The sequence below is a fragment of the Sparus aurata genome, chromosome 5, assembly GCF_900880675.1.
Source record: "Sparus aurata chromosome 5, fSpaAur1.1, whole genome shotgun sequence".
Taxonomy (NCBI): Eukaryota; Metazoa; Chordata; class Actinopteri; order Spariformes; family Sparidae; genus Sparus; species Sparus aurata.
Genome location: NC_044191.1, coordinates 11,431,545 through 11,455,313, shown reverse-complemented (window position 1 = coordinate 11,455,313; position 23,769 = coordinate 11,431,545). Strand labels below are relative to the sequence as shown.

The following is a 23,769-nucleotide window of genomic DNA, read 5'->3' as shown; positions in this document are numbered from 1 at the left end:
CTGGCGAGGTATGAAGAGCGACCGTTTACACACACCAAATTTAACATGAGACATACAGACGTTACGTAAGTCTGAAGTGGAAAAAAAAATGAGGGTAAACGTCATGAGCGCTTTCTGTGGAGTTACGCTCAGCTGATGTGAGAGATGTGTGAAGGAGAAACCAGGAATAGGCAAATCGAGCTATGGGAATGAGGGCATGGGAAAAAACCAGGAGGGAGGAAAATCAGCTAATAGAGGAGGTGGAACACACTAAGGGAGGGCAAAGCCAAGATTGAGATGTTCCAATTACATACGTATGAAAATCTGTTTTTTTTAAACACCTTCTTTAAGTCTAATTAAAAAAAAAATAAAGTTAATTCCTATTAGTTATGATAATATTAGCTATGGCCGTGTTGGGGGCGGCTGTGGCTGAGGAGGTAGAGTGGTCGCCCACCAATTGGAGAGGCGGTGGTGTAATTCCTGGCCCCAGCTGACTACATGTCAAAGTGTCCTTGGACAAGATACCAAACTCCAATTTTCTTCAGGTGGCTATCCCATCAGTGTGTAAACCTGTATAAATAGTTATCGATCTTGATAAGCAAGTGGAGCCTTGCATGGTAGCCTCTGCCACGAGTGTATGAATGTGTGTTAAGCACATTCATGCTGAATTGTGTTGTAAAGAGCTTTGAGCGGTCAGTAAGAGTGCAACATGAACATAAAAACAGTTAATTTACGATTTACGGATAGTTTAGGTTTGACAACCAGCAAGAGAAGTAACTGTTCCTTGTAACCAACAATGGCAGCTCTAAAGAGGTTAGCATAGATGCTGCCACAGTGTACATCACAACTGGAGAATAATTCTTTATTGAAAGAAAGGCAAAGAACAGCATTGATGGAAAATATGTTTTCACTCTTCTTCCTTGCTTTGGCGAGAGCTTGATTAACCAACAGGCTTCCCTGGATGTAGCGCTCTACTGTTCATTTGATTGGTTGAAGTTAGCCTGTGATAGATGGTTATTGACAGATGGTTCATTCAATCACCTGCCAATTATTTCCCTCTTCCTGTTTCTAAGGATGACTTCCCAGATGGTTCTGCGTAATAACCATCTGGAGGGTCAGATCCCAGCGAAGAAGTTTGTTAGTAAAATATTTTCATAATCGATACAAATGAAAGTCAAATCTACAAGGAGAAGACCCAGATCATATGTATAGAAAACAACAAACATTTTCCAGTCAGTTATAAAATGAGGATGTAGTTGGGAGTGGATGATGAATTGCACTGTAACTAAAAATGCAAAGAGTTAGAGCTGGGAATATGGAACATATGGGTTATAAATGCTGTAAGTCTGCATAATCAAGTATGTATAACATGTCTAGCTTGATTACACAAGTGTATTAGTTTCTCTGATAGACCATTAAGCTCTGTGTGTGTATGCAAGTGTGTGTGTTTACCTCCTCCATGGCGCTGATGAGATTCTGAGTTGATTTGCTGATGTCGCCCCCTACAGAGGTGGGTCCCCCTCCCTGGTAGGTCGAGTCGGGACTGTCATGGCCACTCATCTCTACTGTGTAACTGGCCTTAGTAGGCCAACATAGCTGGTTGTGCATGGCGAAGTACACTGCAAACACATACAGGCCCTGTGGGGAAAGAGGGGAAATCTGCATTAGGAAATAAGTTCAACATCTCTGTTCATTTATGTTTTGCAGAGCTGTTCATTATCATATATGATCAGTCTAAAGGTGCAGACATGACATATCTTGCAGCCCACTCAAGGACAAAGTCTCTGATGCTGGTAGGTTCCATCGTTGCTTGTACAGTAGTACAAAAGTACAGCGCCGCAGCAGCATTCTCTAGCACGATTGATGTAGTATTACTTCATCATTGAGGCCATGACATCATTGGCACCCTGGTATTTCTGTTTCCTCCACTTCCTTCTCATTACCAAATCCTCTTGGTCAACATCACCAGGCTGAGAATTACCCCAAAACACAGGAGTGTCAAATACCACAGGGGCATCCCGTATTTCACAACACCCATCACCGGGTGGTGACGGCAGACAGAGATTGAACGCACAAGCGCACAAAAGTGTGAAGGTGTGTGCATACGGGTGAAGTCAAACACACAGTCTTTGCACACAGAAGCACAGTCAGACACACTGTGGTTGAGTGAGGAAATAGAGATGGAGTAAGTTCCTTCACACCATGACAGACAGTAAAACATACATTTCTAAAAATGGCATAGAGAGCAACCAACATTCATTATCTTTGCAGAAGATTTCTCAATAAATTTCATGGGTGCCTGATGCTTTGTTCGGAACCCAATATTGCCAGCCTTTGAGGTAGGCACACCTGTCACTTGGAAACTCCTATAGCCAAAAGTGTAAGTGAGTTTGCCTCCATAGTTACATGTGTGCGACCAGAACAATTGTTCCTACTTTTGATGTCTAAATTATTTATAGTATGTGGAGTGAAAACTGTGAGTTTGAGAGCAGGATCTATGAGCTAATATTTTAAAGAATGTACAGCTCCTTTGAACATTCTGTCCAATAAACACCCACTGTAAAATCTCAAAGGGACCAAAAATGGCCCGAAATGTAAACTGCTAATTCATTAAAACCATACAAACTGTCAAAGTGGCAATTTAGGCCAGTAAAGTCCTGAATCTCAGTAGCCATTAAACATTTTAATGACATGCATATGTAAGGGTATAGCGAAGCAACAAGGCTACAGATGCATTTTCTAGCATATGTGTTACCAATGCTGAGTAGAGTAGAAAATGGAGTACTGTGCTGAAATGTCCCCGCTTTGATCAGGCATGAGGCATGAGATCTCTTTAGTTGCATTGTTTGTGAAAAACACTGAGAGACTCTTCAAATATGTCTGGTGCGTGCAATGGTTTCTTTTCAACAAGTGGCGGTGGGAAAATCCTGTCCCAAACAGAATTTTTTAAACATCCTTCTTCATGAAAAGCTATTTGTTATATATTTATAGAATAAAGCTTGTTGTTACCAAACCACGATGCTTCTAGTTTAAGTCTAACAGCACATCAAACAGCCAATTAATTTGGAACAGTAAACCTCCTCAGTATGCTTCCATATGTAGTAAAGCGATCATCATCACCCATGTAACCGAGGGAGAGTGACATAGAAAAGGGATTATCAACAGCACTGATGGTTGCAATCACCATCACGAGGAAGACAACAGGAACCATAAGCGGAAACTGTATGTTTATGGGCACACTGTAAAATAGGAACAAGAAGCATGAAAGAAGGAAAAGAGGGCTGTGAATAGATAAAACACATGGAACACATAACAGGAGTGCTTTACAACCTGGTTGTTCTTTATGAGTGAGTTACACAAACCGTCTGTGAGTGCTGTAAATCCTGAAATAAGATGGGACATTTGCAGGTTAGGAAAAGTTTAGTGGTGTGTAGACTGATTGTACTGCCGTGACTTTTTGTTTGCATTTTGCTGCATATGGGGGGGAGAAGGAAATGAATCTTCCCTGTGTGATAACATAAAACATATAACAAAAGCAGCCAGGTGTGTATGCACGTATGGGTGTGCGTGTTGCTATCCACTGCAGCGTGAGTGATTAGCACAGATCATTGGCAGGCTGTGCCGCCTGAGGAACAGGCTTTGCTACCATAGGCCTGTTATGTAAGTGTTCCCTGATCACTGGAGAGGCCACGTCTTTAGATATGGAAAGCACAGACCTAAGGTGATGGGGCGGGGGGAAGAAGCAGAGCTTGGCTCAAGGGAAAGTGAAGAGGGATGGAAGAAAGGCCATGAGCACAAACTTTTGGAGGTTTTCTGAGTCCGCTGAATGGACTCATATGATATCGATAATGTTGTTGTTGGGGCCAGCGTAGTTGTTTTTAACTTGATAATCAATGCAATATTCCTCTCAATCCTAACATGAAAACATGTATTGTGTTTGTGGAAATCATTGTCTGTTCTCATGAAAGCAACAGATCTATTTCCATCAAATCCTAACTCTTTGCAGGCTTCACAGAGCTGATTGCGTGTGTGCAGACACATGTAGACCCGGGTCTTCTTATCCATAATAACACACAGATATCCTGTGTCCTATTTTTAGGAGAGTACAAAGGTTGAATGAGGAAGTGGTGGTGGAATTGAATTGAAATGGAGCATGGTGCTGCTTCACTACTGTGGATGTTTCGCAGCGAAGTAAGGTTGACCTGCAGAGGGGCCGCCGCGGGAGGAGATAATGAGGGGTGGTGCTGTGGTGATTTGATTATTGTCTTCTAATTCAGCCTGATGTGGCACAGATGTGGAGCCAGAGTAACAGTGTGGCATAATGGAAAATTCAGGATGGAAGGAAATAAAGAGAACAGGGAGAAAAAAAAAACAGCGGTATGTGCATGAAAAACTCAAATTTTCCTCATTATCACAGCGAGTATGATCAGTTTCACAGTTTGGTTCAATTCACTACTCTGCGGGAGACTGAAGGTTGCTTTCCACAAGCAAAGCGCTCAATAACCGAAGAGTAATTTGTGCTCTGCAAAACACACACACACACACACACGCACACACGCACACAGTTCTGCACAGCTGTAACATCTGCAGCTGTTTAATGGTGCTCAGTAATCAGCTGTTGGAAAGTGCTTCACACAGCCACATCAACAACAAAACCAAGGTAAACATGGAAAATTCACCTAATGGAAAATTCACGGTGTGAAGGAAACAACAACAACAAGCTCTGCTAGACCTCGCAGCAGAGACCTTCAGTGTAATGACTTCCAACCCTCGAGGCGATGGAAAAAAATGGTAAAAGATTACATTAAACACATGAATAAAGGATAACACAGTTTGTTCAAAAAAGCAGCTAGTCGGATAGAAATGTTGCCAGAAACAGGTGATTATGCAGCACCTCAGCTTGTACAATATGTCCTCTATGCCGATGCAAAGACAGGTGAAGTTTTGCAGTCGCGAAACATTTCTGGAGCCTCACAGCAAAATATCATTGCGGCATTCTTTGAAACACCTGAAGGATAGGGACTTTACACATGCTTTTGTTAAAAAAATATATAAACCAAGGCTCCAGAAGCCTTCAGATCCAAATTTGTTTTGAAAATAAAAGTACGCAACCCGTCTTAAGTACATGCACAAGCTCTACTGAGTAGATAACGACTGAATTTTCATTTTAAGATGAACTTATCCTTTAGTTTATTGATCATTTCCACATATGACTGTGTAATTCATGAATGAAGTGTAGGAACAAAGTGAAAAAAATATGAGTAATTCTGGTTATTGAGCTGGTACATAACAGGTGTAATGAAACATGATCAGAAGAAAGCCAGCAAAGGTGAATTTGTTAATGGGTGTGAAATCATTACGTTTCTAAAGGCAGTCTGGACATAGCCATTTAATAAGAACTACTTGCAATGACATAAGGACACGTTTACACATAAATGATAACTTTGAAGGCCAGCATCTGGTCCAAGTCGTGACAAACTAAGTGCCGTTCAAGGTGAGCGGATTGATGAGAGGTACATTTTCAGCCTCGTTTATCAGGATCCCATTTGCTTTCATTCAGTCCCTAATGGAACAACAACACAAAATGTCAGCCTTCTGCATCTGCAACTCTCACCCCCTTCACAGCTAAATTAATTAGGTGCACACACGGAAAAACAAATCTAATTGCAACCATGCTTGCTTCATGGCAATAGCATCTCCATCGACACGGAGAACCTTTCCCTGGCAGTGCTTTGTAAAAACTGGGTCAGACGAGTTTGTTTACTGCTAATCAATGTCCTTGTCCTTTACTTGTCTGTTCCACTCAGATGAATCCTTTTTTATTACTTCCGCAGACCCACACCAAACCCCAGAGGCTTGCCTTTTAGTCTGAGCTTTGCGCCTTCAATTGCAGGAGCTAGGATTGAAAATCTATTGACATAGTTATAGTATAGCCCGAAATACATTTTCTCTTTCAGAGAAGGCTGAGTTTAAAAACTTGGCTGCGAGGCTCAACACAAATTTGTCTGGCTTGATGTAGGCCTGAAATATTCCCACAGGACAAAGGCAGCATTTTTCCCTCACTTTTAAATTTAAACGTAATGAAATGTAATTTTATAAAATGTATATTTCCTGTAATTGACTAATGTGCTCTGACTTGAGAGCACACCACCACACTATTGGTCAGCTGAAGAAACTGACCACATGATGTCACAGAGTAGGACAAACTCTATTGGAGCTCATAAGCAGGTGCTAACTGCGACATTGCCCTTTGGCGCTTACATCACTTCTCCTCATTAGTCACCGCACCAACAGGAGAAGTTTACTTTGCTGCATCACTGCTGTCTTTTGCATGTGGATGCCAAATTTCACCACAGGTTACCACAAACTTGTTACAGCACACTTTACAGGCAGGTGGTGTCTCTCAGAGGATGACAGAAGACACCACGAACATTTATTAGACTGGACAAGAAAGAAAAGAAGCTGCTGTACCAAAGACAGGGTGGTTGGGAGAGCGTCCGGGACATTATTGAGTCCCTCAAGATGCAAAACACTAGTATGATTTTTGAGTTAAAGCTCTCGAACCAGCATGACATCATCTTGTGACACTGTATGATTACGGAAATATGCTTGTCCAGATGGTTTGGCGGCCTTTTCAGGTTAGGAAAAGACAGGTTTCACAGCAGTGATATCAGTGTAAAAGTTTAGTAGCGGTTGAAGAAACATTTAGATTGGTTACTTAATTTAAAGTACTAACAGACTGTAAAAATGTATTTGAGATGTTACTTCAGTAAAAATATTAAAGTATCTTTATGAAAATGTACTTGAAGTATTCGAAGTTATAGAACTCAGTGCAGGAAAATATTTTACCACAATATATTATATAGTTTAATTATTATTATCGATGGATTAATGTAAAAGCAGGATTTCACTTCTGTAGTTTGCTGGTGGAGCTCATCTGGAACATTCTCCATATGCCTTGTGTGAAAATCTTACATTTCTTCCAACAGGGCTGTTATGTGTCGGCACGATTAAACAAAAGCAGCTAAACAGATTTCCACGAACCTTGAAAAGAGGATGTGTCTTGATCAAGAATAGACCCCATTAACTCTTGGCGTGAATCCAGACGAAGGAACAGATCCAGGAATTTCTTTTTAATAATACTAGAGAAATACTAGAACCAGAAGAAATAACTGAGTTTGACTTATAATCAGTGATTATTATCTGTTATGTAACTCTTTGAAGTCACAGTTAATAAAAAGTCCAGCTGTGAGGAGATGCGAGTTATCTTGTGCCTCATTATTGTCCCGTCTTTATTGCCTCTGAAGTTGGAACATAGAGTCGGAATAAGGGCAAAGAGCTGCAAATTAAGAGGGAGGCGAACAGAGCGAGAACAAACAGACAAAAAACAAATGGAAAGTAGAAAGAGATGCTTCAGTAAGATGTGACACAGTGATAACCCTCCCTCTCTCTTCACTCCAGAGGCCCTTCTTGTTCTGCCTCGCTACCACATCAAAGCAGGGCTTCAAAGTGCGATGAAGTAGCCTTCATCACTTGCTCACTCTCTAAGTCCACAGCACATCAACAGACACACACATACTTACAATACAAGCATTCACAGGCACACCCACATAGCAGTCTAGTGGCTTAATTTATCAATATTTTATTTGTGGTATCTTCTAGGCCTCTAGTCCATGAAATCAAATACCTCAGCTTGAGGTAATGTATGACAAATTGAGCGTATCCTTGGTGAAGTCAACTCAAGTCAAATCAGAAAAAGAAAGCTTGGCAAAATCCAACATGATTCAAGCTTGAGGGTGCAAACGAAAACATCTGTTAAGATTAGTTTCACTTCATAGTGCTGTACTGCAAACGTGACATTTAAAATTTATGTTGTTGCTAGCAGTGAAATTAATGACAAAACTAATGATTGACATGCATGCAAACAAGTAGATAAATAAGTCAATGAGCTCACCAGCAAGCAGTTAAAGATGACGTAGAGGATGAGCGTCCACAGGTACCTGTAGCCCATATGTAGACCTGCCCACAACCAGACCAGGGAGATGAGTAGGAACAGGTAGAGGACCAGCGGCACCTCTGGAGCACAAGACAACAACAGACAAGGATTAAAAACAATGTGTGTAAAAGCTATTACATCAGCATCTATATAAAACAGATTTCGTGATTACTGTTAAATCAAGTTGATGATATTCTATCCGGTGCATCTCAATTCATTTTCATTTTTGATTAATCTGCCAATTAGTTCATCGATTAATCGATCAGTTGTTTGGTCATTCAGTGTTTCCCAAATCCCAAGATGATGTCCTTATACCCTCAGATATTCAGTTTTTGTGACAGAGGACTAAAGAGGCCAGAAAATATTTACATTCAAGAAAGTGGAATCTGAGAGTGGTGACTTACTTTTCTTTAAAAATGATCAAAGTAGTTGGTGCTCAATACAATAACTGACAACTAATCAATTAACACTTTAAAACCAGATGTTAATGCATGACTTATTTTCTGGCTGATACACTGTATAAGATGTTTCAGATACAGATGTGCTTATACACTCCAGCAGTGAGAAAGCAAAAAGAGGTGTGGTGTAAGACCCAGGAGCAGGCCTCGGGAGCTGTTTAATGAACCAGCTGTTACAGCCCAGATTCAGCTCTGGTGTACTGCGGAAATATACATGTGTAAAGTCCACATGTGGACTCATTAGGACTTTTGGAGCAGAATAACCATTATTCTGCTCCAAAAGTCTTAATGAGTCCACATGTGGACTCCTGATTAAAGCCCAAACTAGGGAACGAAGTACACTGCTGGAGAGCAGACACATTAAGATTGGCTGAGAGGACCTCAGCCACACAGAAACACAAAAACACACACATAGACACTTTCATTTATGCCAAAGATTAAGCATGTAAGCAGAGCTTTCACTTGAGCATTTGTAGTATCACTAATATTGATCTAACAGCCAGTGTGTACACAGCATGTGCAGCCACATACATAGTTTAGCTTGCTATGTATGTCTGCTTGTTCTGCTCGTTTGCAATGCCTTTCTATATGTACTCTACATATGTCAGTACTGGCTTTACTGGTTACTGTTTACTTCACAAAATGTGTCTAATCCATTCTTTAAATGGCATGTCCAGTGTTATTTTGTGAATTGTTCCCCCTTTCTTGTTTGTCTTACTTTGCTCTTTATTTTGCTTTTGCTTGTCATATTTTTTGCAAACAGTGAACTTCAGGGCTGAAAAATGAAGCCAGCGCTGAAGTACTTAAAATTGCAGTTCCTAGAATGGCCACTTTAAGCTGGCTCCAAAAGAGAGTCAATTCCCATAAGACCCCATTAGAAAAAAGGAAACTTGCTGTGCGGTTAACTGGTCTAAGAGACCGAAGCAGAGGGACATGTGCGATCTTGTTAGCATTACCCGCCAGACAGCTGGTGGAGCTGCCGAGCGCCAGAGGACACAGCTTTGGGCCGAGCCCAGATCTTCTAGAAGTATGAACATTCAGAGCTAAAGAGAGGACTGAGATTGTTTAGAACACTTTCGGGATTAAAAAGTGGAATTATCTTCACTTGAAGCAATTTTCTTAACCTGTCTGCAGAATCGAGCAACAGAGGATCAAGAGAATGTGAGGTATTCTGTCTGTTTGGGACAAACAAACCTCCTGACAGTCGAACTTGTAATATGAGATGAAGTTTGCTTCTCTGTATGTGTGATCACTGATAGCTCATTAGTCCTAGCTTGGTAGTATCTTCCTGGGTGGGCTTTCTTTTAACTAACTACGTTTGCTTCAGTTCCACCAAAGCTACACTTCTTTACACGTTGCTGATTAGCCAGGAGTGAGGTGGAGTCAGGCCCTGCCAAGATGGTGACGGCCGCTACCACTCACTCTGACCTTCTTTTGCGCTCTTCAGAAAACTATGGGTGATGTCATGGTAGCTCTGGCCACTATTTTACACAGTCAGTGATTTTAGGAAGACATTTTAACATCTTAGCCAGAGGACGGCAAATTCATTTTTATCCATCTGCACTTATTGTTCAAGGAGAGGTGACATATGGACATAGAAATTATCACGCGGGTGTGTTAATGGGTTAAAAATCCAACTTTCTCACTATAGGAATACCTTTTATCTTGGCTCACCTCACCTCTTTCAGTACATTAGTGAGTGGGTCTAATGTTATGACTCATGTCCCAAACTGAAAAAGTGACATTCTCATAAAAGATAATCTTTATTAAACAAGCACAACTCCCCACCCCACAGTTTGAGTCTGAACTTGCACTTGGTAAATAGCATGCCCTTTCGTAAATATGACCACATGCAATCTACAGGCCATAAAAGCACGCAAACAAGTGACCTCCTGTGAAAATGCTCACTCTACCTCCTGCATGCTGCAGACAGCAGACACACAGCTGACTGTATTTGAACACAGCATGCAGAAAAACACTGAGACAGATCTCCTGTATTTGGACTGTGTCAAGTGTTCTAAGATAAGACAAGAACGCCGAGAGGTCTTTCTGCACGTGTTTCTAAACCGAGCTCTCCTGCAACAACTGGTGTCACTGCTAACCTACTTTCTGTCAGGACTGACACACCACACACACTAAGGCACACTACACAAGCAGAGGTGAACACCGCACCTTCTACTTTATCTATCAATGTAAGAGCAGATATATTTATGTTTCCTTAAATGAATGCCTCGTGATTCATGATTCATGAAGTGAGAGTTCAACAACATTGGTCTCACACTGAAGTGGAGGCCACTGATGTAACCTTGCACCTCATCTTCATCGGTTCACGGTGTTCCTCTCAGCTTGAAAAATCATTCCCAGGCGTTTTTGGACAGGTAGTTAGAGGACAAACAAAATGAACGCTGCCAATCAGGAGCAGGCAGAGTTGACTCTCAAGAGTGAGTCATTAGGACAGAGGCCTGATAAATAAAACAGCTCATTACTATCCAGCTCATTTCCACCAGGAGGAAATAATGAAGCAGAACGAGATGGAAACAGCTGCTGAAATGAGCTGAAATACTGTCTATTTTGAGAGGGATGTTCTCCTCATAAGAAAGATGGTTCTACAGAAAATTAAAGAGAGAGGTGTGTTTGCAATACTTCAGAAAATTAGACGCTTGATAAATTTGTGTATTTCAATTTGTGTGTGTCTGCTGGAAGGTGGACCAGGAAGGTAGATACATTTGCAGTGCCTTGTTTCGATTAGTTGTCATCATGCCACTGAATGCATGATGTACCATTGATAGCATTCATTCATGCTCCATAAAGTCATATTCACTATGACCAACTGAATGTACAATTTTATGAATGTTACGTATTAGATAACAGATGGAGTTCAAGGCATTTAGAATCAGCTTGACCTCAAACTGACTCAAACGCTGATCCTTTAAGAGTAAATGAAATTCAAAATGTTGCTGTGTCACTCTGGATGCTGTCTGGCTGGTGTTATGTAGGGCACAAAAGCGAGTCAATCCCCATAGGAGCCCATGTTAAACTATTCAACTTTACAGCATAAATAAAAATATTTACAGCCTGCTCTCTATAACTTTTTTTTCTTTATTGACAAGCTACCTTGTTTGTGTTAACTGGCAGACAACTGCTGGAGCTGGTGAGCTCTGGAGGAGACAGCCGTGGGCAGAGCCTGGAGATTCCGTAAGAATAAACACCCAAAGTCAAGGACAGCACAAAGTTTGTTTGCTTTACTTTTTGAACCTTTGGGATTAAAACGTGGATTTATCTCCACTCTCACTTCTCACACGGTCTGCAACAATGAGCCACAGAGGGGACAATTATGATTTAGTTAGAGTAATTTTCTCTTTCTCTGCTGACCCTTCAATGGTAACTGAAAAATGCACCAATTCAAAATGCCACTGCTGAGTCACTCCGGCTGTAGTCTGGCTGGTGTAATGTAGGGCAGACTGTACAGTCCAGTTCACTTCACAAGTAGGATGGAAACACAGGGCAAGTTTGCACACAAAGCCCTCACATAGGTGCCACTTCCACCACCCTGTCCGTTTAACTCTGCTCCAAGTTCACCTCCTTATCTCACTGCAACTTTCCTCTAGCTGAGCCCGAACAATGTTTCCTTCTTTTCATTTTCATACCTGTTAAGCCTCTCCCTTTTCCTTTGGGACCTATTTCCTGAAAGTCATTATATATTCCACAGCTCACGGTTGTGTTGTTTCACACCTAGTCTGTTTGTTCTTGACACCAGCTTTGGACATCCTGTTTTATTCAGAGTTGATAAATCTGCTTAATGAGCCTGTTCATCCATTGCTGTTCATCATTTTACTCTTCTAAGAACATATTTTATTTCACCAAATCTAACAAACGTTTTCTTTCTCTCTCTATTTCTTCTATCTTGCACATCTGTCTCCATCGCCTCCCTCCCTGGTCTGAGTTTTCCAACCATGTAAGCACATTCCAGTCTGTGGACAGGGCAGAGCTCCCACAGTAAGAACAGGTTCCTGGAGCCAAATGGAGACTCGCTGCAAAATGCTGACTGACTGAAGCAGAAAGAAGTAGAGCTTCTACATATCATCAGTAGTGACTATACGTGTACGTTTGCTTGTATGTGTTTGAGCATGCATGACTGCATATGAAAGCTAACACAAGAGAAAGACTTCTCTAATCTCTGGACAGATGCTAAATGATATCACGGGTATATCTCAGTCTGGCAGAACTAAGAATTAAACAAACAGTTTAACCCCCAGTGGTGCAACTTCTGCTCAAATCTTTTCTCCACATGAGGACAGTCTCCAGTTTATGTTTGATTGAGCTGGTTCCTGGTGTGAGAGGACAAACTGGGAAGAAAATGTGGATTCAAAGAAAACAGCCAGGCGGCAACTCCAGACAGTGCTGACATTACTGTCACAGAGAGGTCAGCAGCTGTAATAACATCAAGCTGCAGTGAGTGTGTGATGAGCACTCACAAACACCTCACATACAAGTAATGTGTGTAGGAACTAAGTTTGAATATATACAGCAGCAAAAGCTTTGTTTGTTTTATTATTTGATTGGAAAGGACTATTCTGACAAACCATGATATTACCAAGAATGCCAGAGTTGCAAAGGTATGTTTTTTGTGCAGTTTAGAGACAGCAGACACACACTGTAGAAATGTGAGTATTACAAAAGTAAATTAAGGAGTTTGCAAAAAAAGTACTTAAGATAATTTTCTTCAGTTAAAATAACAATACAACAATAAAGGATACAAGTAAAAGCCCTGCATGCAAAATGTTACTTAAGTTAATGAACGTAAGTATTAGCTTGCAAAATCTACTCAACAGTAGTTACAAATACATCTCGTAAAACCAGGTGTGATAAAACAAATCCAGTCTTGCCATGTTATCGAAAAATAAACCTCAATCCAAGGCTATTGATAATGAGATCATGAGAGCAAAATATAAAAAAAAGTGCTTCTTGCATCCAAATAAAGCACCTCCACACACACAGAGTACACAATAACAACACTATGCAATCAAACCTCATCCATCACATGTATTTGTTTATTTACACATTCCCAACAAATCAACAATCAAAGTGCATTCAGGGAGCTCCTGGAGCCATAAAAACAGAACAATAATAGTTACTCATTCAACTCTGCTCTATGTGAGAATTGAAAGTCTGCTCACTTCCGTATGAAAGGAACATCATGTCTTGCAAATATACCTTGTGGTTTCAGTGGGTTCAGTGGGTTCAGTGGGGGCAGTGACGACGGCTAACTGATGTGCCATGAACAGGTACTATTAGGAGTTTAATTTATATTTCTTTTTTGTCCGGGCACAATGGCTCAGGTCCAATCTTTGCTGAGGTACAGGAACACACACACACACACACACACACACACACACACACACACACACACACACACACACACACACACACAGGTACATTTGCTTGATTTCATTGACGTCAGAAGTGCTGCTATATCTCGCACGGCCCTGTGAGTTTTACATGTGGGTTTCTCACAGTGAGACACACAAACACACACATACACTGATTAGCACATAAGCTTATCTCATAATTTTTTTTCTGCAGTAAGGGTAGCAACTGAAAATGTTGTCGACATAAAGACTAACTGTCATCAGACAGGTTCTGCACAAATCTTCTTGTTTTGTTTTGACTTTTTTTCTTGCCTTTTTAGTGGCTTTATTGGATAGGGCAACCTGGAGTGTGACAGGAGACAAGACTGAGAGAGAGGGGGATGACATGCAACAAAGGGCCAAAGGTCAGACTCAAACTCTGGGCTGCTGCTGCAAAGACACAGCCTCTGTACATGGTTAGCATGCTCTACCAACTGAGCCACTGGGATGCCCGGTTCAGCACAAATTCTAATCAGATGGTACCATCAAAACGAAGCACACACAAGATTTATGCAAGATTTATTAGAGTGATTAAGGTACCCATCTGAAAATAGCCCAGAACCAATTAAATAAAACAAAATGATTAGACGTCATTTGGCCTGTTTAGAGGTAAGGTGTGATACCACAGAAAAAGCCTTTAAAACACATCTGATTAACATATCAAGGAGAATCAAAAGATTTCTTTACGATTGGTGTTTTGTCTGATCACTGCACACTGTAGGGCTGAAATTGTTTAGGGTTGTTTTAACAGTCCTTGTGGGTCTTTAAACTAACTCTGACAAACTGTAGATAAGTCCAGGGAATTACCAGAGGCGTAGTTTGTGTTTACAACAATAAAATCTTATAGGCCTTTTCCCTAACGTTTTATGCCTCTTTGGACTCTGGACAGGTTGAGACAAAGCCAGTACTAATATGTAACTCTGCCAAAAGCTACAATAAAGAAAAAGAAAAGAAAACTGCTACTCAGTGCATTACATACTGTTTGTGTGTATGTTGTGTCCATCAGTATATGATGTACATGCATATATGTAGTGCTATTGTGTCATTATTCTGATTGTGGATTATCACTTTATCTGGACATATTATCAAAGGTGTATCCAACACTGATCCATCACTGCATGACCTTTAACAAAGAATGTCGTTGTCCCATTTTGCGTTTTGTCATGAGCAGCCTTTTCACAGTGCAGCTGCTGTACACAGATCTGGACACACATATTCACACCTCAGGGGAACTGTGCCACACACACTCTGTCGGGTCTTTAGATTGCTGCTTTGAATAGTGTGTGCAGTTCCTACCTTCCCCTGCGTTTCCTCTCTCGGTCTCTCTCTCTCTCTTGCTCTCTCAGGGTGAGCACGGTGTTTTGGAAGCTGGTGTAATCTGGTTTACTGCTCAGACTGCCTACCTTTATACTTCTACTCCGCTGTCCACACTTTAGTCAGGTTAAAATCCTACAAGCTGACCCCCAGCCTCAGCCTTGTTTGTGAAAGACAAAGTATTGTTGTCTTGGTAATGATGCACACCTACCTGCAGCATTGGTCTCCTGTGCTACTTCAGAGGCCACACACAGAGTGCAGGGCAAACTGCTTGCCAGCCAAAGGACTGGCACTAATTCAGGCTTTGCTTTGTCATTGGAGGGCCTTGACTGAGCAAAACAAGCTAAAGCCTGCTGATTCTCACCAATGACCACTGATTACAGCCATGATACTGAGGGACTAATGTGGTTTGGCTAGGCTCTTCATGTGTGGGCCAAGTGAGTGACTGCACTAAATAAATCTGAATGATTCATTCTGACCATAATGTTGGTCATATCTGTGCAAACAAGAATCTTGTACAAAGTTTAGGGTTGTTGCCACACATCATACTGCATTGTGTCCATTTAACACTGCAGATATGCAAGTGGAACACACTGGATGTGGTAGAGAGTCCGTACAGTTGCTATATGAGCCCAAAGAATTTCCAAATGTTTATATCATATTTATACCATAACACTTTAAACTGCGTGTTAAAGGCTTTAAACTGGTTGCTAAACTAAATTCAGCTTTGTAGATCGTTCCATTAAGTTATGTAAGTAGAGTGGCTTAATAAAACTGCTAATGTCAGCAGTATTGCATTTACAAAAGCAGGTATTGCTAATGTTTTGTTCCTGTATCATGGATCCCTTGGGTATACAAACAGCAGATAGAGACAGAGCCTGTAAGCTGAGCAAAATAGGGGCTAAAACTTTAAGCCAAAAATAGGGGTGGATAGAGTCCAGCTCCTGAGGGCATCCTGGCAGCAGGCTGCTTGTTTTCAAAGTGAAAGCACAGGAGTGTACATTCTCAAATCTGGACTTACATTTACCTGCATTTATTTCATGTATTTGTGTATGTGTACCTGTGCTGTTGGTTCGTCCACGGTAAATGTCATCGTAAGCCTTCCACTGCTGAGTAACCTGGTAGGCGTGGATGAATACAACCAGCACTGCAACCAGACAGATGAGGGGCACCAGCACAGCCGTAGACAGGGCAGCATAGATGTTTGGGATGAAGCACCTAGAGGAGGGATGGACAGTATGAGTGATTGTTTTTTGTTGCAGTGTATGTAGAAAGAAGAGGAAATGGAAAACAGGAGGGGGAAGTCATGCTTACAAGCATTGAGAAAGCTAAAGCTTAAGCTATAGAAAACAGAAACAGATTACATGCCTATATTGCTCTACATTTACTCAAGTTAAGACTTCAAGTTGCACAAACAGGATCTGGCCGTGAAAGCCCTGAGCCCGCCTAAAGCTTGCAGTCGTCTTACTCAACAGCAGCTTTTTGTCTTCAGCAGCAAAATATGTATGTTTTTAAATCTTCTGAACAACCAGGTCACCCTGCAGCTAGAGCAGAAAAATATATGAGGCCAAAGGCCAACATGTTTTCTATTTAAAGGATGAAAGAGCATTTCCACAAGCAAACAACATGATCCATTTTTCTCCACTAAGAGGGTTGTTATGTGAGTTCATCTTCTGATCCTGTCCAACAACCATTTCTTTGGGGGCAAACTGAAGTCCAAACAACATAAATTAATGCATTAATAAACAGCTAGGAGATTTAACAAAACCTCTTTGACTTTGGTGCACCACACATGCCTCAGCCAAAGCTTGAGAGGGCTCGAAGCATTACCAATCCTGATGGCAGTCATGTAATTCCATCTAACATTCAGCACAAGTTGTCAAAGTTGTTAACATGCTACAGCTACCTTTCTACCTGGAAGTAAACACATGTACTTTGAAGGGTCAGGGGGCCCTCTAGCAAATCAGAATATTGTTACGGGGCCGTAGCTGAGGCAGCTCGCAGAAAATTAGCATTTTTATTAGAACACCTTGGGGTTTGTAAATTATATCTTGAAACTCTCATGCTTCAATTTATTTGACAATTGGTTTGCACTACAAATAAAAGGTTAGAATGAAGGTAATTTAAAAAAAAAAAAAATGTTTTTTACAATCATGATTGAATTATTTGTCTTTCCACAATATATCTAACCACTCATGTGAGTCAGTACAACTCATTTTTTTACTGTTTATCTGTCTCCCGTTTTCTCAGGAGTTTTTCCCAGCTCTTGTCCAATCAGAAGTGTTTTTCTCTATGAAAACAATTGAACAAATTAGTTTTCTCTGGGAAAATCAACATCCTTGTATTAACTGTAACTGCCAAACAACTTTCAAAACACTCATGTGACTTTGTCTTTTTCACAAAACAAGCTCAGCCTCTGGTTTGGTGGGAGCATGAAATACAGATAGGAGCTCACCGCAGGCTTGACTAATCGCAAAGGAATAATTGGAGCTGTGCTAGTCATAACATTACATGAAGTATGCCAAATAAAGCATTGCATCACCCTGTCCCAGCAGAACAGCCAGACTCTGAGAGTGTAAGCACACTGTAATGTAGATATCTGGTTCTGCTGTGGCCTTGTGGGAGGATGAGATCCTACTGTAATGGGAGTCTCACAAAAAAGTATGTAAGTATATAAATATAGTGGATGAAAAAAACACCATCGAGAAGCCCATTTCACTTATGCCATGGTTTGGGAGGCAAGAAGTTAAATGAGCAATGCCTCTTACAGGTGAGTTTCATAGAAATGTTGCTGTTATTTTCTTTTTTATATTCATGGCAGTGTTAGGTCAAGGTTAACTTAAGCTCAGGGTCTTATTCAAGGATAACCTGAACATAAAGAGTACTGTATTAATTATGTCTATCTTAAGGAGATATACATCGTTCCGTGGTAGCCTTTAACTTACATATTGTGATTGCAGAACAAGAAAGCTGTTAATTTATATTTCCACAGGTAAGACTATAAAACAGCTGACATGGGATGAACGAATATGAGGTTTGAATGTCTCCAGGAAATTACATGATCTTTATAGTCTAGGTATAAAGCAGCCAAACAAGCCATGCATAAGTCCATCCGGGTAACACAGATCACCATGTCAAACTCAAATAAGAATTAGTAAGGAACTGGTTGACCATCATAGTGAAGAATGAGCTGGGCCAGAAGGTGAAAATTTAGATTTATCAGTCAGGATCTACAATCCAACCCTCACCTACAGCCATGAACTGTGGGTCGACAGAAAGATTGAGATTGTGACAAGCAGCTTTATGTCAAATAGAGCCAGCTAAGGTGGTTCTAGCATCTAATTAGGATGCCTCCTGGGTGCCACTTTTCGGAGATTTTCCAGGCACGACCAATTGGGAGGACATCCCCTGGTGAGACCCAGAACTCGCTGAGGAGATTATACATCCCATTTGGCCTGCGAACCGCTCAGGATCCCCCAGGAGGGGCTGTAAAACCTTGCTGAGGAAAAGCCTGCTAAGCCTGCTGCCACCGCAACCCAACCCCGAATAAGCTGAAGTCATCGAATGGATAAGGAACAGCTGTATATAGTATAAATTGTATTGTAATGGTAAAAAATGTATATCAAATCCATTTTTAATGATCACTTCTGCTTATTGTCCGTGTATGTCCATAGGTAACGAGTAACTTATTAAGTAAGGGAGGACTTAAATACTGTTCAGGGTATAATTTGTAAGAAATGGCAACAATATATGGGTACTTCCATAACTAAAAAAGGCAGCATAATGTGTAACTGTTGCTCACTATACTCTTTGAAGTAGCTATAACAATAGCTACAGTTGTAGCGACAAGCTGTTGTTAGCAAATAGCTAAGGTAGCTGTGGAGCAAAGGCTGTAGTTAGCTCACACAGCAACCTCAGATCATGGGGGAAGTAACAGCCATCAACAAGTGAACACGGCTGGACACCAGACTAGGACTGAACACAGCCTCCTAGTTAGCATGTAGACTATATATAACATGATTATAGAAATACAATCAATATGACACAAAATGCCAAGACCTGAGCTTGACACCTGTCTGCACGTAGGCAGGGTGAAACTGAGGCAGCTCGAGTCATGAGGAAACAAGACTGTGATCTGTTTACACTCATGTAGAGAGAGAGAGGAAATTCAAAGGCTGTTTTATTCCCTCAAGAGGAAGGTACGCTTTCAGGAAATATGAATACTCCTCTGTATCCTTGAATGTCTCATGTATACACTTACTGTCACACACGCACACACACACACACACACACACACACACACACACACACACACACACACACACACACACACACACGCACCCAGAGGAAACACACGTACGGGCCACACCTAAGACCACAGGCTAATATTAGATGTGATTTAAGGGTTCAAACTTCATCTTCCCTGTCACGCATACTTGATCTCCTACTCAAGCACATACACTGCAATGTACATGTTTACTTTGGTGATTAGTACTCACATAAACACACACTTGCAGCATGAACACACCTGAGTAGGGAGCATTGTACAGGTTTTTAAAAAGTGACAGCATTTGTTTTGTTCTAGGTTTCAAGTGCCCTATACATAGATGGCACAGGGTTATATTTAGCTCTAACACACACACACACACACACACACACACACACACACACACACACACACACACACACACACAAAGCCACACAGTGTAAGGGTTCTTTAGGGTTTCTACTTTACTCTGTGCCCTGCTGTGTGAAAGCCTCCCCCTCCAGGGTAAAGGCTCAAGTTTCCATATGAGGAGACACATTCAATCATCCAGCTGATTGGGCAAGCTAACTCCTCTCATGATGTCATCGCATCAGGTGTTTTCTGTTTGCTCTACTCTAGCCTGAAGTGGAATTTAAGCCTGAAAAAGAAACTGAAGTCATCACGACTCAGACCAGCTTAAAAAACACACGAGTCGTCATACAAAAACAGATTATGTTAGTGTTAGGTCAGCTCCACCTCCTTTTCATTCTCTAAACACCACTTGTTTGTAAGTATGTGTTTAGCTCTGTCCACTCACACGTCTCCTTGCACCAGCCCGTATACGCTGTGTATCGTCCATCCGAAGCCACCGAGCAGGACGATGACCAGGATAATAATGACGACAGCAGGAAGTCCCCAGCCCAACAGGAAGTAGAGCAGGTATCGACGCTCTGTGTGCTCATCGTTCATCACCAGCACTTGCCAGAAGTTCACCGCCTGGGCACACAGAAGTCAAGTGAGGGAAGACATTATAAGAGAACATGAATGCATATTTAAAGACATATAAAGGAAAGTTTTTAATTTCTTAATCCCGATCATGAACCTAACCACCCTTTATGTTTTCGTTCAGTCCTTTTTTAATGTTTTAAAACCAGTCCCCATTTACTTCAGTTGTTTAGGGAAAGTTAAAAATGCTGTTTTGCTTGTTTTGAACTAACCGTAAATTTACCCGACTTTCAATGGCATGGGAGTTAGTAAAAAGTGAAGTGTGAGTTTGACATTTAGGTGAAAGACTCAGAGATCCTACATGATTTGAATGGAGGCAGTCATGTTTAAAGTGATCTGTGGTGGTATTGTTTACGTAGACGATATTTCTAGTGCAACAGTAGTCTTTGAGCCAGATGTGCAACTGCATTAGTCGGATAACCTTTATGTCACCAAAGTTGAGGCAGGCATTGAGCCTGAAATTATGCATAATGTTCTAGTGCACTGAAACACTGTCCAGTAGGCTGATGTGTGTATAAAACACCTTCATGCACTATATTGTGTATGTTGTGAGGACAGACAAAATGTTTGAATTCTGAACTTTGCTTTTGAGGACATTTGGTCTTCAAAGAGAGTAAAGTACTAAAACACACACAGTACACCACAGTTTTATCACATCCACAATAGCTGCGTTTGCTTTGTAATCTAGATGGCTTTGATAGCTTTATCCATCTGATACACTAAGCCCTCCATTGTTACATAAGCAGCCTTTCTGAACACCTGTTGGTTACAACACAGACACAATGACTTATCCCTGTGTGAAGATCTCAGCAGACAATCTCATATCTTTAAGACAGCTTTAAATCATTGCACCAGTAAAGGTTCATTTGTAGCTTTAAATCAGGCTCAAAGGTAAAAAAAAAGCCACTCTTAGTTTTTCAACCAAATTGAGGGGATGTAAATTGAAGACTTTGACTTCACCTAGCCTCATAAAGGCCAAACTTGGTCCACCATTGATAATGAACTTTCATAAGAAAAAGAAGAAAATATTTAGGCATTATCAACACAGCAATCAAAGCTCTTTCTTCTGTTGATCATTATGAAATAGTGCAACAGCTGTTATGATTAACAGCTGATGATGTTTGTGACTGTCCATCTGTCTGCTAACACTTAAGCAGGAAATTTACACAGAGGGCACTGCGATGCAACTAATAAAAGAAGATTATGGGATGCTGACCTCTTCCTCAGATAACCTCTATCTCCTGCATGACCATCATCACATTGTATAACCACTTACACAACAAACATTGCTGCAAATACACAAAACAAGCAGATACACAAGCAGCACACAAAACTATACAATCAGTCTATACTGATGCCGGTCAGTCAAGAGCTGCCTTTTCCATGTTAGGCTGGAGCTGTTGAGGTACAGTTAAGGGATTATGGACTGCCTCCCTCTCTGACTAATGATACTGCAGCCAAAGCATAAAGGCATGTGTAACCAGGCTTCATGACAGGGATGCAGATCAACGTAATTTCGGTGATGGTCCTTCCAGTATTGAAAGATAACATTATGAACTAGTATATCACTAAGAAGAGCGCATACCTTCGCTAAGGCCTAAGGGTCCCCTTTAATTCATTCAAGCCTATATTTAAATCTAGATCGGGATCCGGAACCAATGGACATGGGTAAAAATGTGACCTCCTTGGTGGGTGTAAAAATCAACAGACGTGCATCTTTCCGAAAACAATTTCCTGAGTTAATCCAAAGATTTTGAAAAGTTTTCATTGGAACTACTTTTTATTGGAGAAATACTACAGTTGAATGTGTTCTGTGAAATATTCATATTACATTAGAAGGGGTCATATTAGCAAATATTACTAACAGAATCTGCACTACTGGATACCAGTAAAGGTCAAGTGTTTCTTTTAAATGTAGGGCTAACTGATCATTTAAGTGGGATTAAAGCAGTATTTTTGGGTAACTCATGCCTGGTTGACTGACTGGCTACTCATTCACAATCACAATTCAATGTATTTGTCCACTAGCAAAACACTGGCAGGTATCCTCTTACAACATTGCTGTGAAACTGGCACTTTTGCTGGCTGTTTGTCTAGCTAGCTACAGTGAAACAGTGTAGAAATAAACTGCAGGCCAGTGCCAAGGCTTTAGCAGGTCTTTCCTGGCTGAAAAAGCTGTACAGTATTGTTATGTAATATTATGCAGCTTCTCAAGCTGAGGTTGCCTGTGCGAGCCTCTACAGTCAAGAAAAAAAATGGTTTTAGTGATTACATTATTGGCTGTTTACTGGCATTATGTCAGGGCATATTCCTCTGACCAACTATTGGACGTGCACATCCTCACATAGACACACCCACACTGCATTTATTGATTTAAAGTCCTTTCCATGGTCTGAGATGGGTTGCTGGCGCCCACACATATCAACCACTTAGCTGAAAGCAGCTACCTGATAGGGAGGGAAAAATGAGCGGGGAGACATCAAGGTGGTCGATACGGAGACGTCGGCTTTAGTGTCACACATCAATGAGAGCCAGAGTGGCAGCAATATTTTCATTGTCAGCTATTATTGTTGCTGACAATAAAGAAGAAGAGACATTTTTGGCAGGGGTGTTAAAGACCAAAGGCGATTTAACAAAAAGTAGAAGTGTGTGTGTGAGTGTGTGCGTGTTTGCGTGTGTGTGTGTGTGTGTGTGTGTGTGTGTGTGTTTGTGTGTGTGTGTGTATGAATAAAAGACAGAAAATCCAAAGGTAATATTTTACTCATTGTAGCATTTCTCCTTTGACTTAAATTCCTTCTGGGGTGAATCATAGTTTATGTTTCCTTCACTTGATCATATCAGCCCTACTACCACTCTAACTACTACCATGTGTCCAAACCGGCTTTTGACGTCAAAACACATCGCATCACTGCCAGTTCTCATCATTTCAAATTCTAACACACATGAAAGCCGTTGGCCTGAGCCTTTATCCCTTGGATATCTCAGAGGTCATCTGATAAACAGTCTGATATGAAAAAAGGCATACAGCCGGCACGTAGAGCACTGCTGGATCCCAGTATAAACCTGTTCTGGTCACTCTCCATTAGCTAATTCAAAGGACTAATCTTATAATACTCCACCAATTATAACGTATGTGCCAGGAGAGATTATATCCACTACATAAACAATGATTATGTTCACCTACAAACGTCAGACATTGTAGAAGACTGAGTGATGGAAACAAAGTCAGTTACGCAAGAGGGGGACAACAAGAGGAGAAAGGGGGAGAGGAGAAAAATTCATACAGGGACAGGTCTTGTTGGGACACCATGATTATGTGATGGACCTCATTTGAACCCAGGCTACATGACTTGTATACATTCT

General features: G+C 41.0%; 1 protein-coding gene across 3 annotated transcripts in view; it reads right to left on the bottom strand.

The window, feature by feature from the left end:
* adgrv1 (adhesion G protein-coupled receptor V1) overlaps nt 1-23,769 on the bottom strand; it is a 117,897-nt gene that overhangs the window by 6,842 nt on the left and 87,286 nt on the right. For all 3 annotated transcript variants that reach the window (XM_030417523.1, XM_030417524.1, XM_030417525.1), the window contains 4 exons: nt 20,219-20,397; nt 16,216-16,373; nt 7,934-8,055; nt 1,432-1,617 (listed from right to left, as the gene is read on the bottom strand). In XM_030417523.1, the coding sequence (XP_030273383.1) occupies nt 1,432-1,617; nt 7,934-8,055; nt 16,216-16,373; nt 20,219-20,397 (645 nt within the window). The remainder of the gene's footprint in view (nt 1-1,431; nt 1,618-7,933; nt 8,056-16,215; nt 16,374-20,218; nt 20,398-23,769) is intronic.